Source organism: Chenopodium album, chromosome 11 (assembly GCF_948465745.1).
Source record: "Chenopodium album chromosome 11, dcCheAlbu1.1, whole genome shotgun sequence".
NCBI classification, from domain to species: Eukaryota; Viridiplantae; Streptophyta; class Magnoliopsida; order Caryophyllales; family Amaranthaceae; genus Chenopodium; species Chenopodium album.
Window position 1 is genome coordinate 9,936,129 of NC_137844.1, and position 21,969 is coordinate 9,958,097.

The window sequence follows — 21,969 nt, forward strand, 5'->3', positions numbered from 1 at the left end:
TAATGAAGTTATGAAGAGCCCTAAATAATCTTTAGATGTCTCCTACAAGTTATACACTGATAAAAATAACAATAATTCATCAGCTAATGAAATACCTGCAACATTATTCCAGTTTGCAGAATTTTTCTTTTGGATAAAACATGCTCTAGGTAGGCTTAAAAGCCAAATAGATTTTTAATGAATGTATTAAATTTTACAGAAGAAAAAAAAAACATTAAACTATGTGTTCAGAAATGATTCTTAAGTAAGCACCTGATGCTTAGGTCTAGCTTTGATGTTAACTGTCTAGATATGCAAATCAATTGCTGATTGTTTTAGATTTCGGACAAAGGAAATACATCGATTCATTATTCATGTTATAAACACCCGGGTGGTTCGTTGTCAGTTATTGCATTTCTGCTTCAGTATCTGATTTTAGTTAAATGCAGATGAATTTCTGAATTCAGTAACCTGTGTTGTGTTGCTTATTAGCATTAAAAATATCAAATTTAGAAAGTAATGATATAGCGTGACAGAGCTTAGAATCTCTAGTACATCATGGCTGATTTGTTTACCCATTGAATATCCTGACAACAATAACCAATGCCAATCTTCATGTCGAATCCGGGGATTAGGGGAGGCAAATGAATGATGAATGATATTTAATCCTGCAATCAACCAAAGATCATATAGAAAATTAGCGAAAATTGTATTTTATAAAGTTTTTATGATTCTTTGGCTAATATGCTAATCAGCACTATGGGTGGTGAAATAGTCAGGGAACCCCAAAATAGAAGGGACAGAAGTTAGAACCCCTGTTTTCTTATCTTGATGCTGCAGTGATACAGTACAGATCCTAGCTTGGTTCTCTCAGAAGCAAACAGTATTAGAATAATTGAAATTGAAATCAATGGTGATTAATTAAGTGGTGATTAGTTAATTAATTAAGTTTTACAGGTAGATTGTCACTTAATACAGGAATAGTGGGGACCACCATTACAAACCCTAATGCTTTGGCATTAGGAAGCAATGATATTGGTTTAGAGCTCATATCAGTAGGATCAGCAAATTATTAAAAACAATCTGTTGCCTTTAATATTGACACCCCCTGTGTTTGAGTGCCCTTGAAGAAGCATATGACCTTTATCATCACTTAACTTTTAGTATATCATTTGGCTACCATGTAGACTCCCTATTTCTTTGTTGGATGCTTCTGCTACATTTTTAATTTCCTCATTATACCTAATTTTATAGACTACGTGTGCCGTTACGTAGTCATCAACGTTTCATCATGATCGTCTTCCTCGTCCTCATCACTATGTTATCATTACCACCATCTCGGTTTGTTAAAATATTTGAAGAAAATCTTTTAAAAAGATCACGGGAAGAAAATTGCTAAATATCTACCGTAACTGCTAGTTATCTAATAATTCGCTAAATGACAATTGTTCCCCTTTTCTTCTCTAGATAATTATTATTTTTAGGTGGCTAACAGTTAGCAAGATAGCTTTACTTAAAAAGCGAACCAATCTAGGGGCACACCCCCAAATTGATTCACATCTGTGGTATTTAGTACCTAACATGTTAAAGCAAACTTAACTCCTTATTCATATTTTTCAGGGGTCCCAAAGAAAGTAGACTGGCTTTTCGGCGCTAGGGAGTTTTAAAACCATTAAAGGACTTTCATGGGAAACCTTATATTCTTGCTACTAAAAGATGGTCCATACTAGTAAGTGTATTCTATTCTTGGTTCTCATGATCTAGATGGAATTCACATGGTATTACATGCTCAATTATGCATCTATCTCTTCATTTTTATACCAAGTGCTGCTAATGATGGAGGTTAATGATCACTATTATAATAACAGATTATGAGATGATGCAGATTTTGGCAATCCCATTATCTGCACAAACCCCATTAACATTTCTTTTTTGGAGGCATCTACTGTATATCCTAAATTTTAATGTCTTCAGGACCACTAAACAAACAACTAATTACTCGACGCACTTTTCTAATCTCCATGTATTATTATCTAATCTCCCAGATTATAGAAAGATATTACTTTGGCTGGCTGGCATAAGCAGGTTTTGATGTTGGCAATTACATGATATACTGTACTTTTTCCAAGACTAATCAATTTTGTTATATTTTATACATGAGCCTCTTCGGCGATGCAGGTTCAGAACTTCAATTTCGTCAGAGAAATCAGATATCTGATACTTGTTCTCCTAGGCATTATTTACCCTAGTAGTTTTCAAAAGATTAGCAAGGAATAAGTTTTTTTTGACAGGTACAGTATCAGGTTCACTAATTCAAGGTAGTTCAGGACCATTCAAACATACATATGGTTGAAAAGAATCAAAGAAAAATTCAACTTCTCAGTGCAGTTACATCACCACGTGTTTTATGTTTCTGCAGATCATGTTTGTACTCTTCTTTGTGATGCAATCTAATCTATGGCCAGCTCACCTTCGAAATATCTATCAATGATTCAAAATAAAGTTTTGCAAATTCCATACCACCCGTGGGTCGGTGATAATGAACAAATCTAAAAGTAAATATGTACGATAAGGTTTAGCTTAGTGTTCATGATACTGAAACAACATTCCCAAAAACGCAATTTTTATTACCATTCAGTTACCTGAATGCAATCTTAAAAACGCGTTTGGTATGAAGATTTTTAGGGCTGGAAATGAAATTACTTTAGCAAAGGGTTACTGATTCCACCCAAAGCACATAATGTTACCCTTCTCAATTTCCCTCCTCCCTCTCTCTTATTTGAATCTATTCTATTGTAATGGAGTACAATAAATAATTTTGGCTCTAAATATCATTTCCCTCTCTCATTCCCAAACGCAGGCGGAAGTGAAAAACTGAAAAAAAAATAGGGATAATTAGGGATGAATAGACATTAACATGGACATTGACTGTAGAAGTTCTTTTCAAAAACACATATCTAAGTAAAACGTAATTACCATGGACATTAACATGAGATGTTCCGTACACATCATTTATCTAAGTAATTTCCATGGACATTGATAAGAGACATTCCGTACAAAATTACATATCTAAGCAATTTCATCTACAAGTACCGCCTATGACATAGATGGCTGTATACATCCTATATCAATTCTTTAGCGGGGAATCCCAAAGAAGTGAGTTCCACCTCAATTTTGTCATCTTCAACATAATTTAATTCTAGACCCAAAAACAGTGCAACCCACAAAAACGACCTGGTCCTTGTGTTGTTTTATTCAAGGCACATCATTGTCTAACAGTTATTATGCTGATGAACTTCTGATGATTAAGAAAAGTTTATCACTCTAAGAACAGGTTTAACATTGAGATTAGTGCCATAATATACTACTCCGTATATTTCTAGGATCCAAAAGTTTAATCTCACAATTATTTTCCGATTAAGAATGCAGTATGTCATCTTCAAACCTTCATAAGTTACACGACAAGCACAGGAAACTGTTATGTCAGCTAATATATAGTTATTCTGTATCTTCTAGGGTTGGCATTACTGGTAGGCTGGTAGCTAATGAGGAAACATGCTCCACTAATGACATCAATCATGGTGTCTTATTGAGATTAACTCCCCCTGTCCGGAATTAATAGTCATGTTCATGGTGTGATTTAAACAAGTGATGTGACTACACATCCAGACGTAGGGAGTAGTTTCCTAAAGAATATCATAGCAGCATGACCAAAATCAGGCTCTTAAATCAGCAACTTGGAAGGAAGTTAAAATTACCATGAAACAGTAATATGCTACTAGTATACTTAAGATACTTAGGTTATCTTCATATTATAAATATGAAAAAGTTTTGAATAAACGTGTCTACATGTGAATTTCCACTCTTTGTTATCAGGGTTTCGTAAGTTGAGGTTGGTTGTTCCTATATATTGTTGGCAAATTCTTCAAACTTCATGTAACATAAGTTTGATACACAGTATCTCTTTTTGTCTTTCTGATGCAAGTGCTTCTGTAAGCTTCTTTGAGTACCAAACAAATTTCAATTTGGAAAAAGAAGGTCAAAGAAATCTTAGAAGATGTTAAAAAAGATGAAAAGGTTGACATAAAAAACATCTTTAGTAAGTAATGGTAATAATGAGTTTGTGTCTACTTTTGCAAGGACAATCTCATGCTAAGGTACACGGGTTTTTTTTTTTTTTTTTTTGGGTGGGTAAGGAGAACAAACCTACCAGACAGGGAACTCTTACAAGTAAATCAGCCTAGTTACGCAAGTTTGACTCTTGGGAATGAGAGGAAGGAAAAAGGAATCGCCACCCCCAAGTAACGCAGTTGGAAGGAATCAAACCCATGACCTTGAGGTCATTCTAAGATACACAATATTAAAGTAATGCAACCCAAATACCCAATCTCTCAATACCGGCTCCAAGGTGCTACAATAGGGATATAGACATCAGTATGAAGGAAAGCTATTGTAAACCTACACAACCTGCAGCCCATATAGTTATTTATATCTACCGATCAAAAAATCAGTGTTTAAGAGAGTTTCCAACCCATATGGCCATATGTTCATATATACACAGTAAGAAGCACATTGGACAAGTTTTTCAAGTCCTAGACTCCTTCTATAATGCTAATAACTATCCTCAAGAAAAACAAGCGTAATAAGAGCTGCCATCTTACCTCTTACCAACACAGATAGATGAGGTAACAAGTACCAATTTTCAATCATTCATCCTCCAGTAAGAATTGAGTTAGAAAACTGACTTTGACTATGGGATGCTTAAATTTAAAGGTTAAATTCATAAAATTTCAGTAGACAGAATTAATCTTTCTCAGAAACTGGCTAAGTGTTTAGCATATATGTTTGGTTATGTAATAGCAATCAAGATACCGCATCAAGAGACTCACACGGTGGGATAAAATTTCATTATCAGAAGAAGACTTTTACACGTTCATTTTGAAAAATTTGGGTCTAATATACATAAAATGAGTGTTCTCCAACATTCAAGTTTATGGAGCAATTTACTTCGAATAAAGTTAAAATTTGTGCAACTCACGCAGAAAGAGTGTAGGGTGTCAATATGAGATGTCTAGTTTACCATAAAATCAAGCGTTGAAGACTCTGAAAGAATCAACGACGGTGTATAATCTGTCTTTCATTTTGTCCCATCTCCTTTCATTTGCTCCTGTTGTCAAGGTGTAGAACTTACCTGCAACAACAAGGAGCCACCACAAAATAGTTACATTGACAATTTATTGGGAGATAAAAATGAGAACATCTTAGACATCAGTCAAAGTAGCAGTTTACAAATACGCGGCATGTACGCCTTCATACAGTATAATTCCATCCTGAGTGGAGTGGAGGATGGGGTAGAGCATTTTTTAGTCCATCTATCATCGTTTGGATGCAAATTATTGTGCCATGACGCCATGTTACACACCAATCCAGACAAAAATAAACTACTGTACACTGAGTTGAACTCAGTAATAATGTAAAGATGTTAAAACTATCTCTGAATTGTTTAAGAGAATATAGTACGATTGTACTAGACCTACTAGTACTATATTCCATAACAAAATGCAAACTATTTTGAAAGTTTAATAATGATGACCAAACTTTGCTCATGACTTTCACGGCACACAATTTATTGCCAAACTTTAGTAGACACATAATTATTGACTAGGGATGTTAACGAACTATTCGAGCTTGGCTCGAAAATTATATGAGATTGAACAAGTTTGTGAACAGTAACGACAACAAAGACTTAGTCCCAAGATAAGTTTGTGCACAGGCTAATTTTTAATTATTTTATTTTAAATATTATAGCATCCAACTTAAATTAATACTGTAGTAAAAATGTGTATAGTAATGTTGAGAAACTCAAAAGCAATAGCAAAAACATAGACACATAGTTACGTAAAAAGATAATATAAGATTTGAACTCAAGCAAAGTATATGGTAAGATGAACATGAGAATTTAAACTTGAAAAAGCTTGAGACTCGTCTCGAGTCTAAGCCATGTGCCATGAAGCAGGTTGTTAACACCTTTATATATGAAGATGCAATGTAAAATCACAAGTTAATACAGAGGTTTGTACTTAGAAGTAGGATTCAAGAATAATTAAATACAATTGATTTATATTCTAAGAAATGTATTAATAAAAATAATTAAAATAAAAAAGAGGTTACTTTTTCTATTTCGGCTTTGCCAAAAAGAATGTCATTTTTCCTAAAATATTAAGACTAGTATAATTTGGAAAATGATTTTTTTTGCCCCCTACTGTAATAGCATATGTTTTTGTAAATGGAAGATAATTTTATTTCATACCCTTGTTAATGCAGATTACACTTAGAGCATGGCGGGTATAATTTGGTGCTTGGGCAGTGAACTCAAATGTGTAATACGTTTTGCCTTCAACATCTTGCTGCAAGCAGATTAAATTAATAAGCATCTATGCATTATAAACAAGCATAAGATCATTGAAAATAGTAATGTCATTTAGAATATACAATGTAAACAGCTTAAGTGTGAAGTGCAGGAGTTAGAATGAGATTCTAATAAAGAAATATGGCCCGATCAACACAAACTGTCACTGTAGATGCCAACTACAAGTATATTAATTGGTTTTAGTCTTGGGGTGAACCTAAAACTTAAAATCAAACCCGGTCTACGTCAATTCACTGCCCTTTATGAGTTTGTGACTCTTTATAGACCCCCAATCTAACCAGAAAATAAATAAAAAGGTCACTTCCCAACCCTTGTTCAATTCACCAACAAACCAACAATCCTGCAAATAGAAATGCCATTTTTTTTTTTTTTCTTGAAGCATTCATATCTATTACCAAAGATTAATTACAGTATTAAATTTATTGTTTAAATGCATTCTTAACCATTTGTAGTAAGAGCCCAAATACTTGATCCTTCACCTATTTTTTTTCAACTTTTATTATCGTTTATTTTTTATGTACATAATGCGCAACAAAGCTAATACATGACCCACAATCAATTTGAATGTAATACAAATAAAAGGAGGGCTTGTAGAGTAGTAGTCACACAATACATCCTTATGCACAGGAATTACAATTCCAAGTCTAACATTAATGCATACATACAACCATTTTTATCATCAATGTCCAGTTAAAATTGAGAGGGTCTATGTTAGGGTTTGGGTTTGGCAGGTTTATATTAGACCCAAACCATTGCTCTACCCGATACCACATACCTGGACCCTTAGGGTTTAAAACAAAAGACATGTGCCCTTATTTACGTTAAGGTTCAACAGGGCGTACACTAGTAAAGAAACAACAATAAGAAATTATTTTAGAAATACATACATGACTAATAAAACTTGAAACACAGAAGCTTGATGTAGTTCCTGTTCTCAGTAAATCTGCATCCAACAGACCATAATTTCATAAACACTAACCATGTCCACTATATCATCTCATCACAATATTAATGCAACCTTTAAGTGATCCCTAGCCAACAGCTGAATCACTTGAGGGATTACAGTCTTACAGACCATTATCATCTCACAAAAGCACTGACTAACTAGGTGTTCTTTGTTGTTCCTGATCAGGCTTCATCACTTAGGTTGAGAGATATATTTATCCATTTATTCATCTACATACATTTTCTCATATGACAGTACTTTTCTTGATAGTGGGTTCCCAACTCTTACAACTCATTAGTCCTCTCTTTAAAGAGAGGGAAATTACCTCAGCAATTTAAAGCCCTCTTAAACCATTTATCCCCCTGCGTTCATGTACGAATGTGACAAATTGCCAAGACAAAGAAACTTGTATTAACATTGTCCATTGATCCCCAAGTTTTAGTTTGACATTGATGAGAAATAAGTATTGATCCTCTCTAAAATGTGTATTCTTATTCATTTTACAATTTCTTTTACAGCTTTCTTTATAAGTGGGCCTTGTAAGTCATGATGTAACTGAAAATGTAGGGGATACTTACCCTTTAAGCTCTCAAGTTTTTTGGGGTTCTTAAGGCAGTGTTTGGTATAGAGATTTAACAAGTTTTAACATTCAAAAAATGACCAAACTATTGAGTTTCCTTTGACTTTGTGGATTTAGGCTAAGGGGTGAATCACATCAAAGTCTCTTGTCCTTAGAGACCGAGGATTTATTTCCCCACCAAGAAAATTGTTTTTAGGGAATTCCTAAGGTGGTAATCCAAATAGCAAGATCTTTAGTCCTGTAGCAAAGAAGGCTTCTAGGAAATGAATAATGAGCATGTTTTCTTATAGGTAGTAAAATTATTTTTGAATCACCTTTCTTTATAGTATTCTTCCAACATTATGTCTTCTTACAAAGTCTTTACATATGCATGTCCTTCACCCTAAAACTGATAAGAAGTGACAGTGTGAAATGAGTTGAGGTTTAAGCCTTTGAAACTTGGTTCCTCATTTGTTAATCAGAGAAGCAAATGCCTTAAAAATAATTTTGGTTTAATCTACTCACTAAACAAAGTTTTGGTCCTTTCAGTTCTTCAATTAGCCTTTCAGGGCCTTATATTAGCAGTTGTTATTCAATGAAGAATTGGGACATAATCAAGCCATCTGAAGGTTGTGACGCACAATCATCCAGTGCCATGTGCATGGTCCCAAATGTAATATGAGGATCAGAGGACGCCTGCTAAAATTAATCTGGCAAGTTAACCGAACATTTGAAGGGAAGTTGCACACATAATGAAACCTAAGTCAAACAGAAAAAGGAATTGAATCTGGATAGAATTCCGCCAGCATACAATTTTAGTAATGAGAGATTCAGATTATTTCTGACCAAAAATAGTTTGTTTATTAAGGCTTTATTTATAGGATCATAAAATGAAAAAGACCATTAAAAGAAGGAAGACAGGGATAGAAACACTAATCAATCAATCAAAGCCTTAAACCCATAAGTGGGGAAAGAAACACTAATAGCCTCTAAAAAAGGCTCTCTTTCAAAGAGATTTAGATCTTGGGCATTCCATTTATCTCCTCACTCCCCACAAGGCCATGAAATCATAATCTCAAGTTGGGCATTTGAAATCCCCTTAAATTCTCCCTACCAAAAATACATGGAAAATTGGCTGTATGCACGAGATTGTAATAGCATATATTGACAGAAACAAACGAGTGTCACAAAAATATATAATTAATGAATACTTTGCGGAATTCCACCTCAAAACAGAGGCTCCGAACTTGATCCCTTCACTTTCAGAAAAACTTCAATCATGCAACCATAGCAATACAATGTATATAGAACTGGAAAGGAAGAATAACTGACCTCTTTCGCTTGAACTAATTTAGTTTTCTGGTTAGTAGGGGCTAGGACCTTCTTGATTAAAGTTTCAGCTACCTGAAACAAGCAATTCACAAAGATGATCGATGATGACTGATGAGTGAAGCAAAATTCCACGCATCATGAAAAGGAAATTCAATTATTCTCATAATCAAATTATAAAAGAACCTTATCTGGAGGTCCAAACTCTTTTACATCCTCTTTGCTAGTTGGAACCAGATTCACACTGACACTCTCTAATGGTTCAATAACATCTTTGAAGACCTTGTCTTCACCCTCAATTGAAACTTCCTGAAAAGGATGCAACAAGGGAAGATTAATCATGCAAGCAGAAATCAACATCAAATGATCATTCAAAAAGATCTTAATTAGCTAACAATACCTGCCATCCAAATGGATACAGAAATGTATATCCATCCTTCTTATCGGTGACAGGGAGGAAACCCTTTTTAGATTCTGCAGCAACTGAACCATATCAAGGGTGTGCTCTTAGGATTTATGCACCATTATTAAGAGATGTTGCAATTCTAGAGTTTATTCGAGTACAGAATATCACAAAGATAAAATAAACACTTAGGTTTCTTGTTGCTATTCAAAGAGTAGCAATTTAACAGCCTGCTCAAACCAAATCCGACAAAAAACATGTACAATGTGATTCAATCACCACTCACAGGAGATAGGGGTGTCCGCGAACAGCAAAATTCCAGGTATACTAGCACCAAGGGCTAGCAATTTCCTCCTTGCTACACCATCTGCAACAGAGAACAACATTGTGTTTGTCAAAAAAATTAATGGAACAGACACTTATTAACACAAAAAACAATAATGGCCATATCTTTGTACAAATGCACTATATGCAACTTCTAAGGATATGAATGTCTTGCAGGAATTGTTGTGGCACCCTCTGGTACTCGATCTTTCATGAAGTATTGGAAAGACCTCTAGAGAAGGAAATGTCACAATTTTCCTCCACTCTTTCAAATTCGGTTCCACGTATTCAATGTAGTAAAGGGTTTGACCATCTCTTTATGTGTGTAACTGAGCAGAGATCATAAGATGGATACAGGAAAATCAAGAATCAAGTTCACCACCAAATTTTCTTTTACAGGGTATCCATACTTTAAAATCTTCATTATACACAAACTAAATTCACAATGCTCCGTGAAAACAAAAACAAAACTCCATAATTACATGAAATAAGTATCAAATATCAACACTTTCTAATTTTTATGATCTGTCGTTATCATTGACCCATAATATATACTAGTAATATAAATAAATCAATTAAAACAATACAGTATAATATTGACAATTCACTCTAAAAAATGTATGAACTGGGGTTAAAAAAATTTAGCAAATACTAAACCATATTCTCCTTTTCCTTATATTTCAACTCACAAAATTGCTCATAGTTCTAACAATTGAAACACAAATTTGAACAAAGCAAATCCTCAAGTAAATTCAAAATTTTTGGGTAATTTTGAAATTAATACTCACTAATAATTTTATAAAATTACCTTGGAAAGATATTGATGAACATGAAGCAGTTGCAGCAAATGAAACTCGCTCAGCCTTCACTAAAACAGAAACCCTTTTCCCAGATGACACATAATTTACCTGAAAAACACAATTTTGGTATAAAATTACATAGAAATTAAGGAACAATATTGTACTAAAATAATAGGAACAAATTCCATTGAAAATTAAGTACATTTTCCTAAGAGAGAAAGGGAACCTGAGAAGAGTTAGAAGGAAGAAATGCTTGAGAAATAGAGGGTAAAATAGATTGTTGCAAAGACGCCATTGTTGAAGTAAAAGGAAGATGATGGAGATTGAATAAGGAAGGGAAAGTAGCAGTTGGTTTAGAGGAATGTGATGGGGTCTGTGTCTATGTCTGTGTGGTTGATGACAGACTCACCTTATCTTTATTTTATTTTCATTGTGCTTACTATTTTCAGAATAAACAATTCTCCTCTTCACACTAATTAACTTTACTAGGCCGGGGGCCTCTTACATGTAAATTTTTTTTTTTATATAATTTTCAATAAAATGGAGTAAGGGTGTGAGGATAAAAAGAGAGGGTAAAGGAGTTTACATCACATAAATAACAAGTGAGTAAGTTTTTATTAGGTTAGAGATATCTTTCATCATCATTCTAATAAGGAATACAAGAACATTATTTGTGGGCAAAGAGAATAATAATCGTATACCTGTTAGTAATTGATACAAAATGAATAGATGTAAATGCCCTATGCAACTTATTATACAATATAATGTACTCGGTAAACTTAATGTTGTTTAATACTCCCTCCATCCTTTTATTAGAGTTCCATTTCTAATATTTAATACTCCCTCCTTCCTTTAATTAGAGAAATGATATTCTAATAAGAGAGCAGAGAGAGTATAAAACACAAAATCATATAGCATATTCCTTGATCCGATGGTGATGTTAACATCATCATAACCCAGCAAATAGGTCTAGCATGAATGAATAAAATTTCATTTCATATTGAAATTATTATGATATTAATTGCAATCTCCCAAAAATGCTTCATATTGTATTTCATATGTAGTGTGTTAGTTGCTTTTTCATAGCTTTTGATGAGAAGTAGCATGCTTACATGCGCAAACTTTTTGGGCCAAAGAAAGAATGCCACTTTGCGGCTGCTTTATTGGGCTTAAATCCCCATGCCCATGTCCATAACGTTGCCAAGATTCTCCTCGGGATACGTTTCATTGCCCACTGTTTTTGTAATTTGCTGTTTCCCTCTTCCACATCCACACTAAGTTGTACGGACTAATTTTGGCTTTGTTAATTGCAATTTTTTTTTACATAAACTTGTTTGTAACGACTTGCGATTAGAGGTGACAAACAGGTTGTACAGGCGTACAACATGAGTATAGTCGTATAGATTAAGACATTTCAGTTTGTTACATATTTGAGTAATAACGACATGTTTGGCAATCAGTAATCTAGTTTTGAGTGTACTTCTTTCGAGTTTAGATTGAGGCAATCTGTTATACAGAATGATATCTCGCTTTTCTCTTCTTTGTTGATGTGACACATATGTTACGCTAATGCGTCAAACTTGTTGAACATTAAATCTGTGTCTAATTAAATGGTATCGTCGTTCGTTGTATAGTTACAGTTACAATAATTTAAGTCTACATAAGATTGATTCAAGGCAGTCACATACGGAGTTACGGTTGGTCAAGTTATGTTCAAGCAAGTTATTTTTCGTACAGTAGATGGTCTTTTACGTATTTGATTAGGCCAATAATAGGCTCAGGTCTATAACTCCTCTCTTTTACAGCATAATATATATATATATATATATATATATATATATATATATATATATATATATATATATATATATATATATATATATATATATATATATATTTTGAACACCATCTTTCACAGCATAATATCAGAACATGAAACTTTGCAAATTAGTCTCTGGTACAGTACTAATGCTTTAAGGCTCATGTTTGCCGTAGAATTTATGCAATACAGTACAACATATAGGCAATACAATGTTATTCTTCATACAGATACAGTATTTGGGATGATACAACACTAAACAAAACAAAAAGTGTGGATAATAGCAATAGAAATCATCCACGATCAAGTAAATGTCTACTGCCTTCGAAAGTCAGCAAGCTATGTATCGTTCCTGTAAGTTAGAGAACCTCCTTCCAGAATCTAATAGATCGATCAGTCCCACAAGAAACAAATGCTGCCTCTACAGGTGAGTGTTCTATCCACCGGGGTGGTCCAATATGATTTGACCGGAGTCTTGTTACCTCTGCCGCAGTTAGTGCATCCCAGACGACAATCTGTAATGCAGCAGGCTGGTTAGATGCTAGAAAAAGAGGTGTGAAGATATGAAACAATTAATGGGATTTGAGAAGCCAAACAAACCTCATTCCTGGGTTCATCTATGGATAATATGAACTCCTCGGTGAAACTGAAAACAGCCTGCAATAATAAAATAATGGTTACATTAACAAATCATGTGTAATGGAAGAAGCCAAAATGGAAATTCAAGAAGTTGGAAAGAAATTTGGTTTGACAAGGGTTGGAAAGAAATTTCTTAGGCCGTGTTAATGACGAGACCTTTTGTGTTCATGATTCTGATTTCTGGATATTCATACATTAGTTGCTTTTGATAAGAATGATTGAATAAGTTCGATTAACTTCGTAAATTAAATGAATGTTCATGCATGCAATGATCGAGTCTTATCTCTGGTGCATGTATTACATGGCTACAAAAGGGTAACACTAGTACTATAAGAGCCCAAGCAAATGAATAAATGACTATATCAGACTACAGCTTCTAAAATACAAATCAAGAATATTTCTTTCTGCTACCTTCCATATTTCTTTGTACAGTCTACGAGGATCTTAAGGGACAAAAATAAACCAAAATATCTAAGATATAAAAGAATCACTCAGAAGCATAAATTCTAGATGAGTATGGTTTCAAAATCAATTACTACTCTTCTAGGCATCTAGCAACTTTGGTGATTTGATGGAGAAAATAGAAAATTACAATTCCTGATCATCTGAACTGTTAAAAATGTAGCTTTTCCTGAAATCCACTGATATATGGGAAATTATTGAGACAGGCTTTAAGCAAAAAAAAAAAAAAAAAAAGGAGAGCATAAAATAGGCCAACGCCAACTACAGAAAGTTAGGCAGATGAGATGAAGGGTACAGCAGTACTTTCTGCCGTTTTCACATCTTTGATGCTAGTTTGGACAAAACTTCACCAGAATTAGAGCTTCAGCAGCATAAGAGGCTTAGCATTCTACAAGAGCTGTTTCAAGAAGCCTAGAAGGTGAGACAAAACAATCTTAATAACTATATATTCACTTGAAAGATGGTGAGAATATGGACAGCTATTATGGAGTTAAGGAGCTAGTAAACCAGATGAAAATATACGGTAAGACTGTTTCTGATGAAAGAAAGGTCTGGAGGATTTCAGCAACCCCTTATACCAAAAAATCGTATTTTAGCTCCGTGGAGGTGTGTGGATGCATAGGAATTGGTTCAGCAAGGAGAATGAAGGTTCAACAGAAGGTTTCTTCAAACGAGGAACAAAGTCAATTCATGAAGCAGTGAAAGTGAATCAAGGAAAAGACTATAGATCAAAGGGGAAAATATTATCAATTGGTGGAAATTTCCCTCCATGTGCCACCTGTGACATAAAGTCACTAAGAGCAAAATTGCTAGTCCCAAGGGACCTCCAAATAAATTATGTGTTATTAAGCTACCTTGTGTTAAGTGTTAATAAAGCATCAAATAAATATACTAAATTTGATCAATGGAGGTGGGCCACAGCCTGGGTAAACCCCCTTGGATCTGTCCGTGGCCCAAATGCAATATTTATGTAAGGTTTGGCCATAACAAGAAGAACTTTAGGAGTAGGTTGCACAACTGAAAAATCAGCAAGACATTAGCAGCCAGCAAGAAACTCGTCGGATTGTATGTATGTCCAAGTTTTCATATTTATGCAGATCAAGATGCGAATTCTGGTGTCAAAAAGAGGTGGTTAATAGGCAGTGGTTCAACAATTCATGTGACTAATGGCTCATAATTTTAACTAATCAGAAATTCAGGATACACTATCAAAGATTCCATTCTGCATGGAAAATGGTACGTTTGAGTCACAAAGAAAAGGAACCACTTGTGTGGAGACTGGAGACAAAGATAGGCACTAAATTAAACATGATCATTGAACTAAGTGCTTATTTGGTTTACATCAAGTAATGAGACTTCCTAGGAATTGCAGGTTAGGTGAGTCGTTTGGTAGAATGCGAAATGGGGGAAGTGGGACTTCCCAGAAATTTTCAGTTCACATAAAATGTAGAAATTTACTAACCTAGTCCCCTCCATGTAAGTGGAAATTCTTATGGGAAGTTACTTCCCTCCTTGCTAACCAAACAACTTTAGCAAATTCCCATGAATGTGATTTCCTTGCTAACCAAACAACTTCAGCAAATTCCCATGAGTGTGATTATGGAATATTATTCCTATAAAGTCGAACTGTCACAAAACAACCGCTTAATATGATCCTGAGAGAAAAGAGATGGGGAGAGCGAAGAAGCTTAACAAAGCTGTTCCATAATAGTGGGATGTCTTTATTGTGAAGAGTAGTACAGGATACAATTTCACTCTATGCAGAATAAGATGCTAAATCAACAGTGAAGCAAGCTGTTTGGTTAAGGAAGATATTAGCTGATTAGGGATAAATAAAGCTCCAGCCAGGGGCCAAGGCAGCCATGAAATAAAATTGAACAATACTCAGGATTGGTTTATTTTTGACACAATACAAGCAAGCGAAAAACCATTTCTGTCAACTATATGAAGGTGAAATTTCATGCAATAGGGATGTTGAGCATAAGATGATGAGAACAAAACGAGGTTGGCTTATTGTCCGACTTATAACCAACTTACAGAAACTATTACAAAGGAACTTTCAAGGGGAAAGTTTGAACCTCAGATGTAAGGTGGGAATAATGACCAACAGTCTCAAAAAGGGGTTGACAGATGAGGCCTTTTGCATTCACATATCTGGATATTCATGCATTAGTTGCATGACTTGCATCCAAGTAGAATATAGTTCAAAGAAATAAAGAATTTGATAAAATAAATTAGTGAATGTCATGCATGCATTGAATAATTCTAGTCTACTCTATAGTGCATGTTTACATGGCCTCTAAATCTACAAGCACTACAAAAGCCTATGCAAATGAATGTAGAAGCATCAGTTTTTATAGCTCCTAAAACACATCTCAAGACCTATTCTTTCCACTGCCTTCCATGTTTCCTCCCATAGCTACAAAAGGTTGACAATAGTTATCCAACTTTACTTTTTTAAGGATAATTTACCTTCTCCACCTCATCCCTTGCCTTCCTCATTCTCTCCTACATTTCATCCCCTCCCATTCATCATGCTTCCTTATATTCTAGCAATTAACCAAACAAAGGGAAATGAAAGTTTAAAACTGATTTACGCTGAAATATAATGTCTGTAGATACAATAATTGATCATAAGTTCATAACAATTTCCTACAGGCCAAACTCAACCTAATTGTAAAAGATGAACCATAATGATTGTTAAAATTCTTGCAAAGTCACACTGAAAAACCTCCCCACTCTAAATTTGACTTCAGAAGGAAATTGGGAAACGTACTGTACTTTACATAAACCTTAAATGTGTTGCTCCCTCCAAAAATAATGGTCACCGTCATAAAGGATTTTTTAAGTAAATAGGCTTCAAGCAGTTAATATTAATGTGAATTTCATCCATTAGTGATATATAAACATCAAAATCTATATATATATATATATATATATATATATATATATATATATATATATATATATATATATATATATATATATATATATATATATATATAAAAGTCAATTTTAAGCAAATAAAGCTGAGCATGCAAGTCCTTAATATTTAAGATGATGAAACAATGAAACCATTATTTCAAGATGGTGTGTATTAGCATAATTAATCCTAGTTGTTCAACTTTTGAATGTCTAGGTTTTGTTTTAACTTTACCTTTTTCCCTGAATATTAATGTCATTTTCAATTTTTCTGTTAGTTTAAGTAGGTATACAGCAGACAGACAGTATAATGCCAGAAAAATGTAGGTGACTTCCATATATGCCAAGACATGGACCTACCTGGCACCGCAATTGCGTGTGTGTAGCTCCCACATACTGCTTCATCAATCTTCCAGTGCCAATCTCCCAGAGTTTAACAGTGGAATCCTTGCCACATGACAGAATAAACCTGCAAATATTGGAAGGCTTATTCAGAACTGCATCTAGTAATATCATAGTATACTAGTCACATCAATATCCACTGCTGAAAGATAAGGTTGGCAAGAAAATTTACAGCTAACAAGCCAAAATTACTAGGATGAAAACAAATTTAAAATCTCAGACTCAACACAATAAGTTCATTCTGCAGAATATGTACCTGTTATCCTTGGTGAAAGATGCACTAGTGGCTTCAGTTCCATGTGCACCAATTAAGGGCCGCACACACTTGGCACTGACACCATCCCATAATCGAACAGCTCCATCTTTAGATGCTGTGACATACATGCCTCCAGTGGAAGAATACCTTACCTACATCATCCAATAGGGTTGGAAAATTAAGCAACATTCACAAGATCCCCGGATATCATATTATTCATATACCATAATACTAATATAGCTATTCCAATAAGAGAGACAAGCATACTTGATTTATGGCTGCAGTGCCAGCAACATCTTCAGAAACAGCTGACAAGTAACACTTGAATGTGTTGATATCATACAAATGTGGAATTGCATGATCAGTACCTGCACAGCTAATTCAGCATTTCTGAGCCTCTGAGGAATGTTCATTAAATTTAGAGACACAAACATTAACCTTCCCACGCAGATAATTAATGGTCATTCATAAAGTAATTCTTGGCCTGAAGCATGCTGATAATGCAGAAACACCATGAACCTTTTTCGCTGATAATGCAGAAACACCATGAACCTTTTTCCCTTCTTTTCTTAGGTATCAATAATCTAGCAGAAAGATGCCACGTCATACATTAAAGCAAATAGCACGCATTCAGCTGCAACAGCAAGGAGTCCAGCCTAACATATGATATAATGGTGTGACCTTAGAAACCTTAACCAATCTAGTCTCATTCACTGGATGATTGAATCTCTAAACTATCTGACATTTGGCATGGCAGAACCATGTCATCAAGAAAAGCGATAATAGAGACAAGCAGAGACCTTTATTAGCGTCAACTGATCACTTGCATCTTATCATGCCAGTAGTTAAAGTAATACTTGTTCATCACAAGGGCAAAACAGAAAATACACATTTTGAGGAGTAAAAGAGGTAGACCAGTGTAGAAAAGCTTTTTAATAGAGTACTTCTGGCTTTCTAAAGGTTAGGTATTTGTCTTGACATTTTGAAGTATACAGGAACTCTTATCATGCCAGTGGTTAAACAACGGACGTCATCAAGCTCCTAATAAAGAACCTCAAAATACTCTTATAAATTTAGCATAAGCATAAGCAGCATCAAGATGCCCATATAGAGTATACCATCATGTTTCAACGAATCATGCCAAACCCAAAAGCATTCACACACATAGAATAAAAAAAAAAAAAAAAAAAAAAATCAACTCATAGATGATTGTCCTGGTTGAACATACTTACACATCGAGAAATCACAGAAATGAAAAGAATCATCAGTAACTATGAACCTAATATAATTGTGCACCATAAGAACTAATAATGATCATAGGGACAATCAGTTTGGAGCAAATTTAAATAGAAAGTCTTGACTTTTACTAAGAGATGCATGGGTAGGTGTATACTGTATTTACAAGAATTGAGGCCAAATCAAAGTCTAAATTAATAAAATATACATCTATAACATGGAAATAAAATCTTCAGAACATTAGGCACATAGGTTGAATAGGACAATTTACAGGATTTTGATGAGATCAAACTGAACATTGATAGTTTTTTAGATAAATTATAACAAAATTCAGTTACAATCGTGCAAAACCACAGAACCTTCAACACACACTTGGACACTTTTGAAAGACAACAAAAGGAAGATTACCAGCCAAAAGATAATCCCCTGAAGGATGAAATGATACTGATCGCACATTGTGAGTATCCTGCAAAATTTCAAGTTTCGAAATTCACAATGTCCAATATAAAAGATTAAGATTCATCCTTTTGCAATAAAAAAAGTTTAAAATAAGACAGCAGTATGACCCAGACCTGAATGACTCTGAAAGCTCTTTTTGCTGTTGTTTTAGAAAAATCAAAAAACCTGAAAAAATATAAATGAAAGAAGCATTTCAATTATAAAGAAAAAATGGCATAAAACCATTCTCACTAAGAGAACATTAACAGATTTCATTAAGTCATAAATATAAACAATTTTCTTCAAGCCACTTCATATGAGCAGAAGGTAGAAAATAAAGGTTTTTTAATTGAGAAGGAAGAAATAAAGTTGAAAAGGCTACCAAATATATCAGTCTCTTACTTTATTGTATGGTCTTTGGCGCCAGAAATCAATATAGTATTCTGTGGATGGAAATCCAAATCATTTATTGGCTGCAATTGAAAATAGGAAAGAGTAAGAACAATACATCATAAAGCATTTGTTATTCCCCAGCAAAAAAAAGACACCTAAAAGTTAACCTTAAGCTAAGTCCTATCGTCAACCCGCAAATATTAGTAGAGCCTAAACTAAAGAGCCAAAGATGAAATCACATACGGAGTGTACAAAGTGAAGTTATGTAAAAGGCCTAAACTAATTAATGTCTAAATCCAACTGCAAATAAGTGTTAATCTTTTCTCATATCGATTCAATTATCAAGGTCAAATCAGGCCTTAATTATTACTCAAGAATTCGATAATTTTAGCCAGTGTAAAATGCAGAGTAGACAAAGTTAATAACGATCTACCACTTGCCATTACCAGAACCGTACCATCACTTTTTTTTTTTTTCTTTCTAAATAGCAATGTTTAAATTTTTGAAGACAATTATCCTCCAAACAATTTCTAAAAGTCAAAAGGATTTACTTGTATATGATCATAGAATGTCCGAATGACTGGTCGAACAGGGCCATCTCTGGCCTCTGGTAGCATCATTTGCTTTATTTTTGCAACCTGCAAATAAAAAGTTCAATACAATCTCAGAAAAAGAGAAATTGTGAGCACATGATAAGGTACAGATCTATCTTGCACTGAGCAAACACCTCGAAGAGCTTAATGGATGTATCTGCACTTCCTGTAGCTACATATCTCCCATCAGGGCTAAATCTCGCACATCTGGCAATATTCTGAAATAAAGCCATGTAATCATAATTAGAAGTTTAGAACCCTCACACAATTCAATGAAAGGACAAAGAATTGCATTACCTTATGCTCTGACACATGCCTCGTCTCGTGCTCCGAGAAAGTTTTAGATGCACCTTTAACATCCAGTGAGGCACTGATTTCCAGACAAAACACAAGCCATTATTTTCAGACTGCCTAAGTTTCTGATTTAATGCTGTACAATAAAGCAGCTTGCCTGAAATCAATTGCAGCAGTTTGAGGAACCGGGATCGCCCCATAAGCTGCGGGTATGGCAGAACCAGAATCAAACAATGTGGATGCAGAAACCACTTTTATAGGCTCACCTTTCTCTACTGCAAGACCCTGTTCAAATCTTAGTCCAAAACTAGATGAAAATGATCATAAATATCATGACATAAACTCAATAGACATAATGCACAAATAATTTTTGCAGGTACAAACCTTGGAAACTAAATCAAGAAGTCGATTCGGAGGTGCTTCGACATTCAAAGGGGTCATTGTAGCAGAAGCAACTGCACTGGCAGCCTATGTTGGGAAAATAACATGATCAATACGGAGTATGAATAAATTACTCAACAAAACAAAACATAACTCAAGATAAACATAGTATTAAATAATCATACAATGTCATACACTGTAAGGTACTATTCCATACTAAATAACTCAGATTTAATCCCAGAAACAAACTTCACAATTTCAGTATAAAAACAACATAATTTTAATTTTAATAATAAAGTTAACCTACCTACAATACTAACAATAGCTCCATGAAACCAAAAATTAGAAAATACCCATGTAATATAATGATAAAATGCATAGAAATCAGCATGAAAATACCCTAATTTACACACTATCAACCCTTTTCATTGAATATTTGCATAAATAATATGATAATTAATTACAAAATAAGGGATTTGAATAATTAATAGACATACCTGATTGAGATTATTGTCACGAAGATGAGCAACAATCAAAGCATTAACATCGCGATAAAGCTTGCCTTCTTGTAGAATTTGCTCAAAATTTCCGTCAATTCCCATCATACAGTAATCAATAAAAGTAATCTCACCCTAAATTAATTGGGAAAAAAAAACCACCTTTTCTAATTAATGGAATTAAAAACTATTGCACGTAGCAGTAATCTTGTAAGTGGGAAATTTAAGTTTTTGTAGGTAATTGATTATTGAGTACAACTGATTTTCAAATCAAAAAAAAAAAAAAAAAATAGAGTGAAAGTGGAATTTGGGAAGAACAGAAAGAACGTTGGCGGTACTGCCGCCTTTTTTAAGAGAGTGTAGTGAGAGTAGATTCAATCAAACTAACTCGAACCTTTTGATGAGCTGCGTTATTTTTTGGGAGATGGGGACAATCTAATCTAAAATTAGAGGGTTAAATACTCTGAGAGTATGAGAAACGGGATTTATTTTCAAAAAAATTTCTAAAACCCTATATTATGCATTTTATGATTGAACCAAAAGAATAAAACTTACTCAATGTTTGATTATTGATAATTCTAAGACTATAGAAGTTGAATGTGTGTAATAGGTTTTGAACTATGGACTTTATTTCTTACCAGTTGTGAAACTTGTGTATGTGTTTTCTATATATTGCTTGCATTGTCGCTATTACATAAAATGATTAATATAATATGGGGGAATCGAACATAGTAGAATGACCAAGACAGCGAAAATCCGGATTAGTTAGAGTCTAGCATGCTCTGAATTTATCGGGTAATTTTAACCATTCCTATAAGTCCCTTAGAGTTTTTTTTTTTTTTTTTTTTTTTCTCTTCTTCTTCTTCT

General features: G+C 34.1%; 2 protein-coding genes across 2 annotated transcripts; both read right to left on the reverse strand.

Annotated features, from left to right (window-relative positions):
• Positions 1-4,855: 4,855 nt before the first annotated feature.
• Positions 4,856-11,192, reverse strand: LOC145567364 (psbP-like protein 1, chloroplastic). Its single transcript, XM_081626626.1, has 8 exons — positions 10,997-11,192; positions 10,779-10,878; positions 9,933-10,013; positions 9,644-9,726; positions 9,430-9,552; positions 9,247-9,318; positions 6,290-6,386; positions 4,856-5,170 (listed from the first exon to the last, which is right to left on the reverse strand). Exons 1-8 carry the CDS (start codon positions 11,063-11,065, stop codon positions 5,067-5,069), a joined length of 729 nt encoding a protein of 242 aa, XP_081482752.1. The 5' UTR covers positions 11,066-11,192; the 3' UTR covers positions 4,856-5,066.
• Positions 11,193-12,709: 1,517 nt separating this feature from the next.
• On the reverse strand, positions 12,710-21,537 carry LOC145568528 (cleavage stimulation factor subunit 50-like). The gene is made up of 14 exons (XM_081627949.1): positions 21,103-21,537; positions 20,609-20,692; positions 20,382-20,509; positions 20,228-20,300; positions 20,065-20,148; positions 19,889-19,975; positions 19,347-19,417; positions 19,079-19,130; positions 18,915-18,972; positions 17,538-17,638; positions 17,271-17,422; positions 16,973-17,081; positions 13,190-13,246; positions 12,710-13,104 (listed from the first exon to the last, which is right to left on the reverse strand). Exons 1-14 carry the CDS (start codon positions 21,208-21,210, stop codon positions 12,949-12,951), a joined length of 1,320 nt encoding a protein of 439 aa, XP_081484075.1. The 5' UTR covers positions 21,211-21,537; the 3' UTR covers positions 12,710-12,948.
• Between the last annotated feature and the right edge of the window lie 432 nt (positions 21,538-21,969).

Bases quoted from the DNA above. Each gene is read 5' to 3' on its own strand.
- LOC145568528 (XM_081627949.1), bottom strand. From the start codon at position 21,210: ATGATGGGAATTGACGGAAATTTTGAGCAAATTCTACAAGAAGGCAAG. The intron at 20,693-21,102 runs GTATGTCTATTA...TTCCCAACATAG, and splicing joins GTGACAATAATCTCAATCAG to GCTGCCAGTGCAGTTGCTTC. The intron at 17,082-17,270 runs GTACATATTCTG...CAATATTTGCAG, and splicing joins TCTTTCACCAAGGATAACAG to GTTTATTCTGTCATGTGGCA.
- LOC145567364 (XM_081626626.1), bottom strand. From the start codon at position 11,065: ATGGCGTCTTTGCAACAATCTATTTTACCCTCTATTTCTCAAGCATTT. The intron at 9,727-9,932 runs GTGAGTGGTGAT...GATATGGTTCAG, and splicing joins CGCGGACACCCCTATCTCCT to TTGCTGCAGAATCTAAAAAG. The intron at 6,387-9,246 runs GTCAGTTATTCT...ATCTGCTTGCAG, and splicing joins AATTAGTTCAAGCGAAAGAG to CAAGATGTTGAAGGCAAAAC.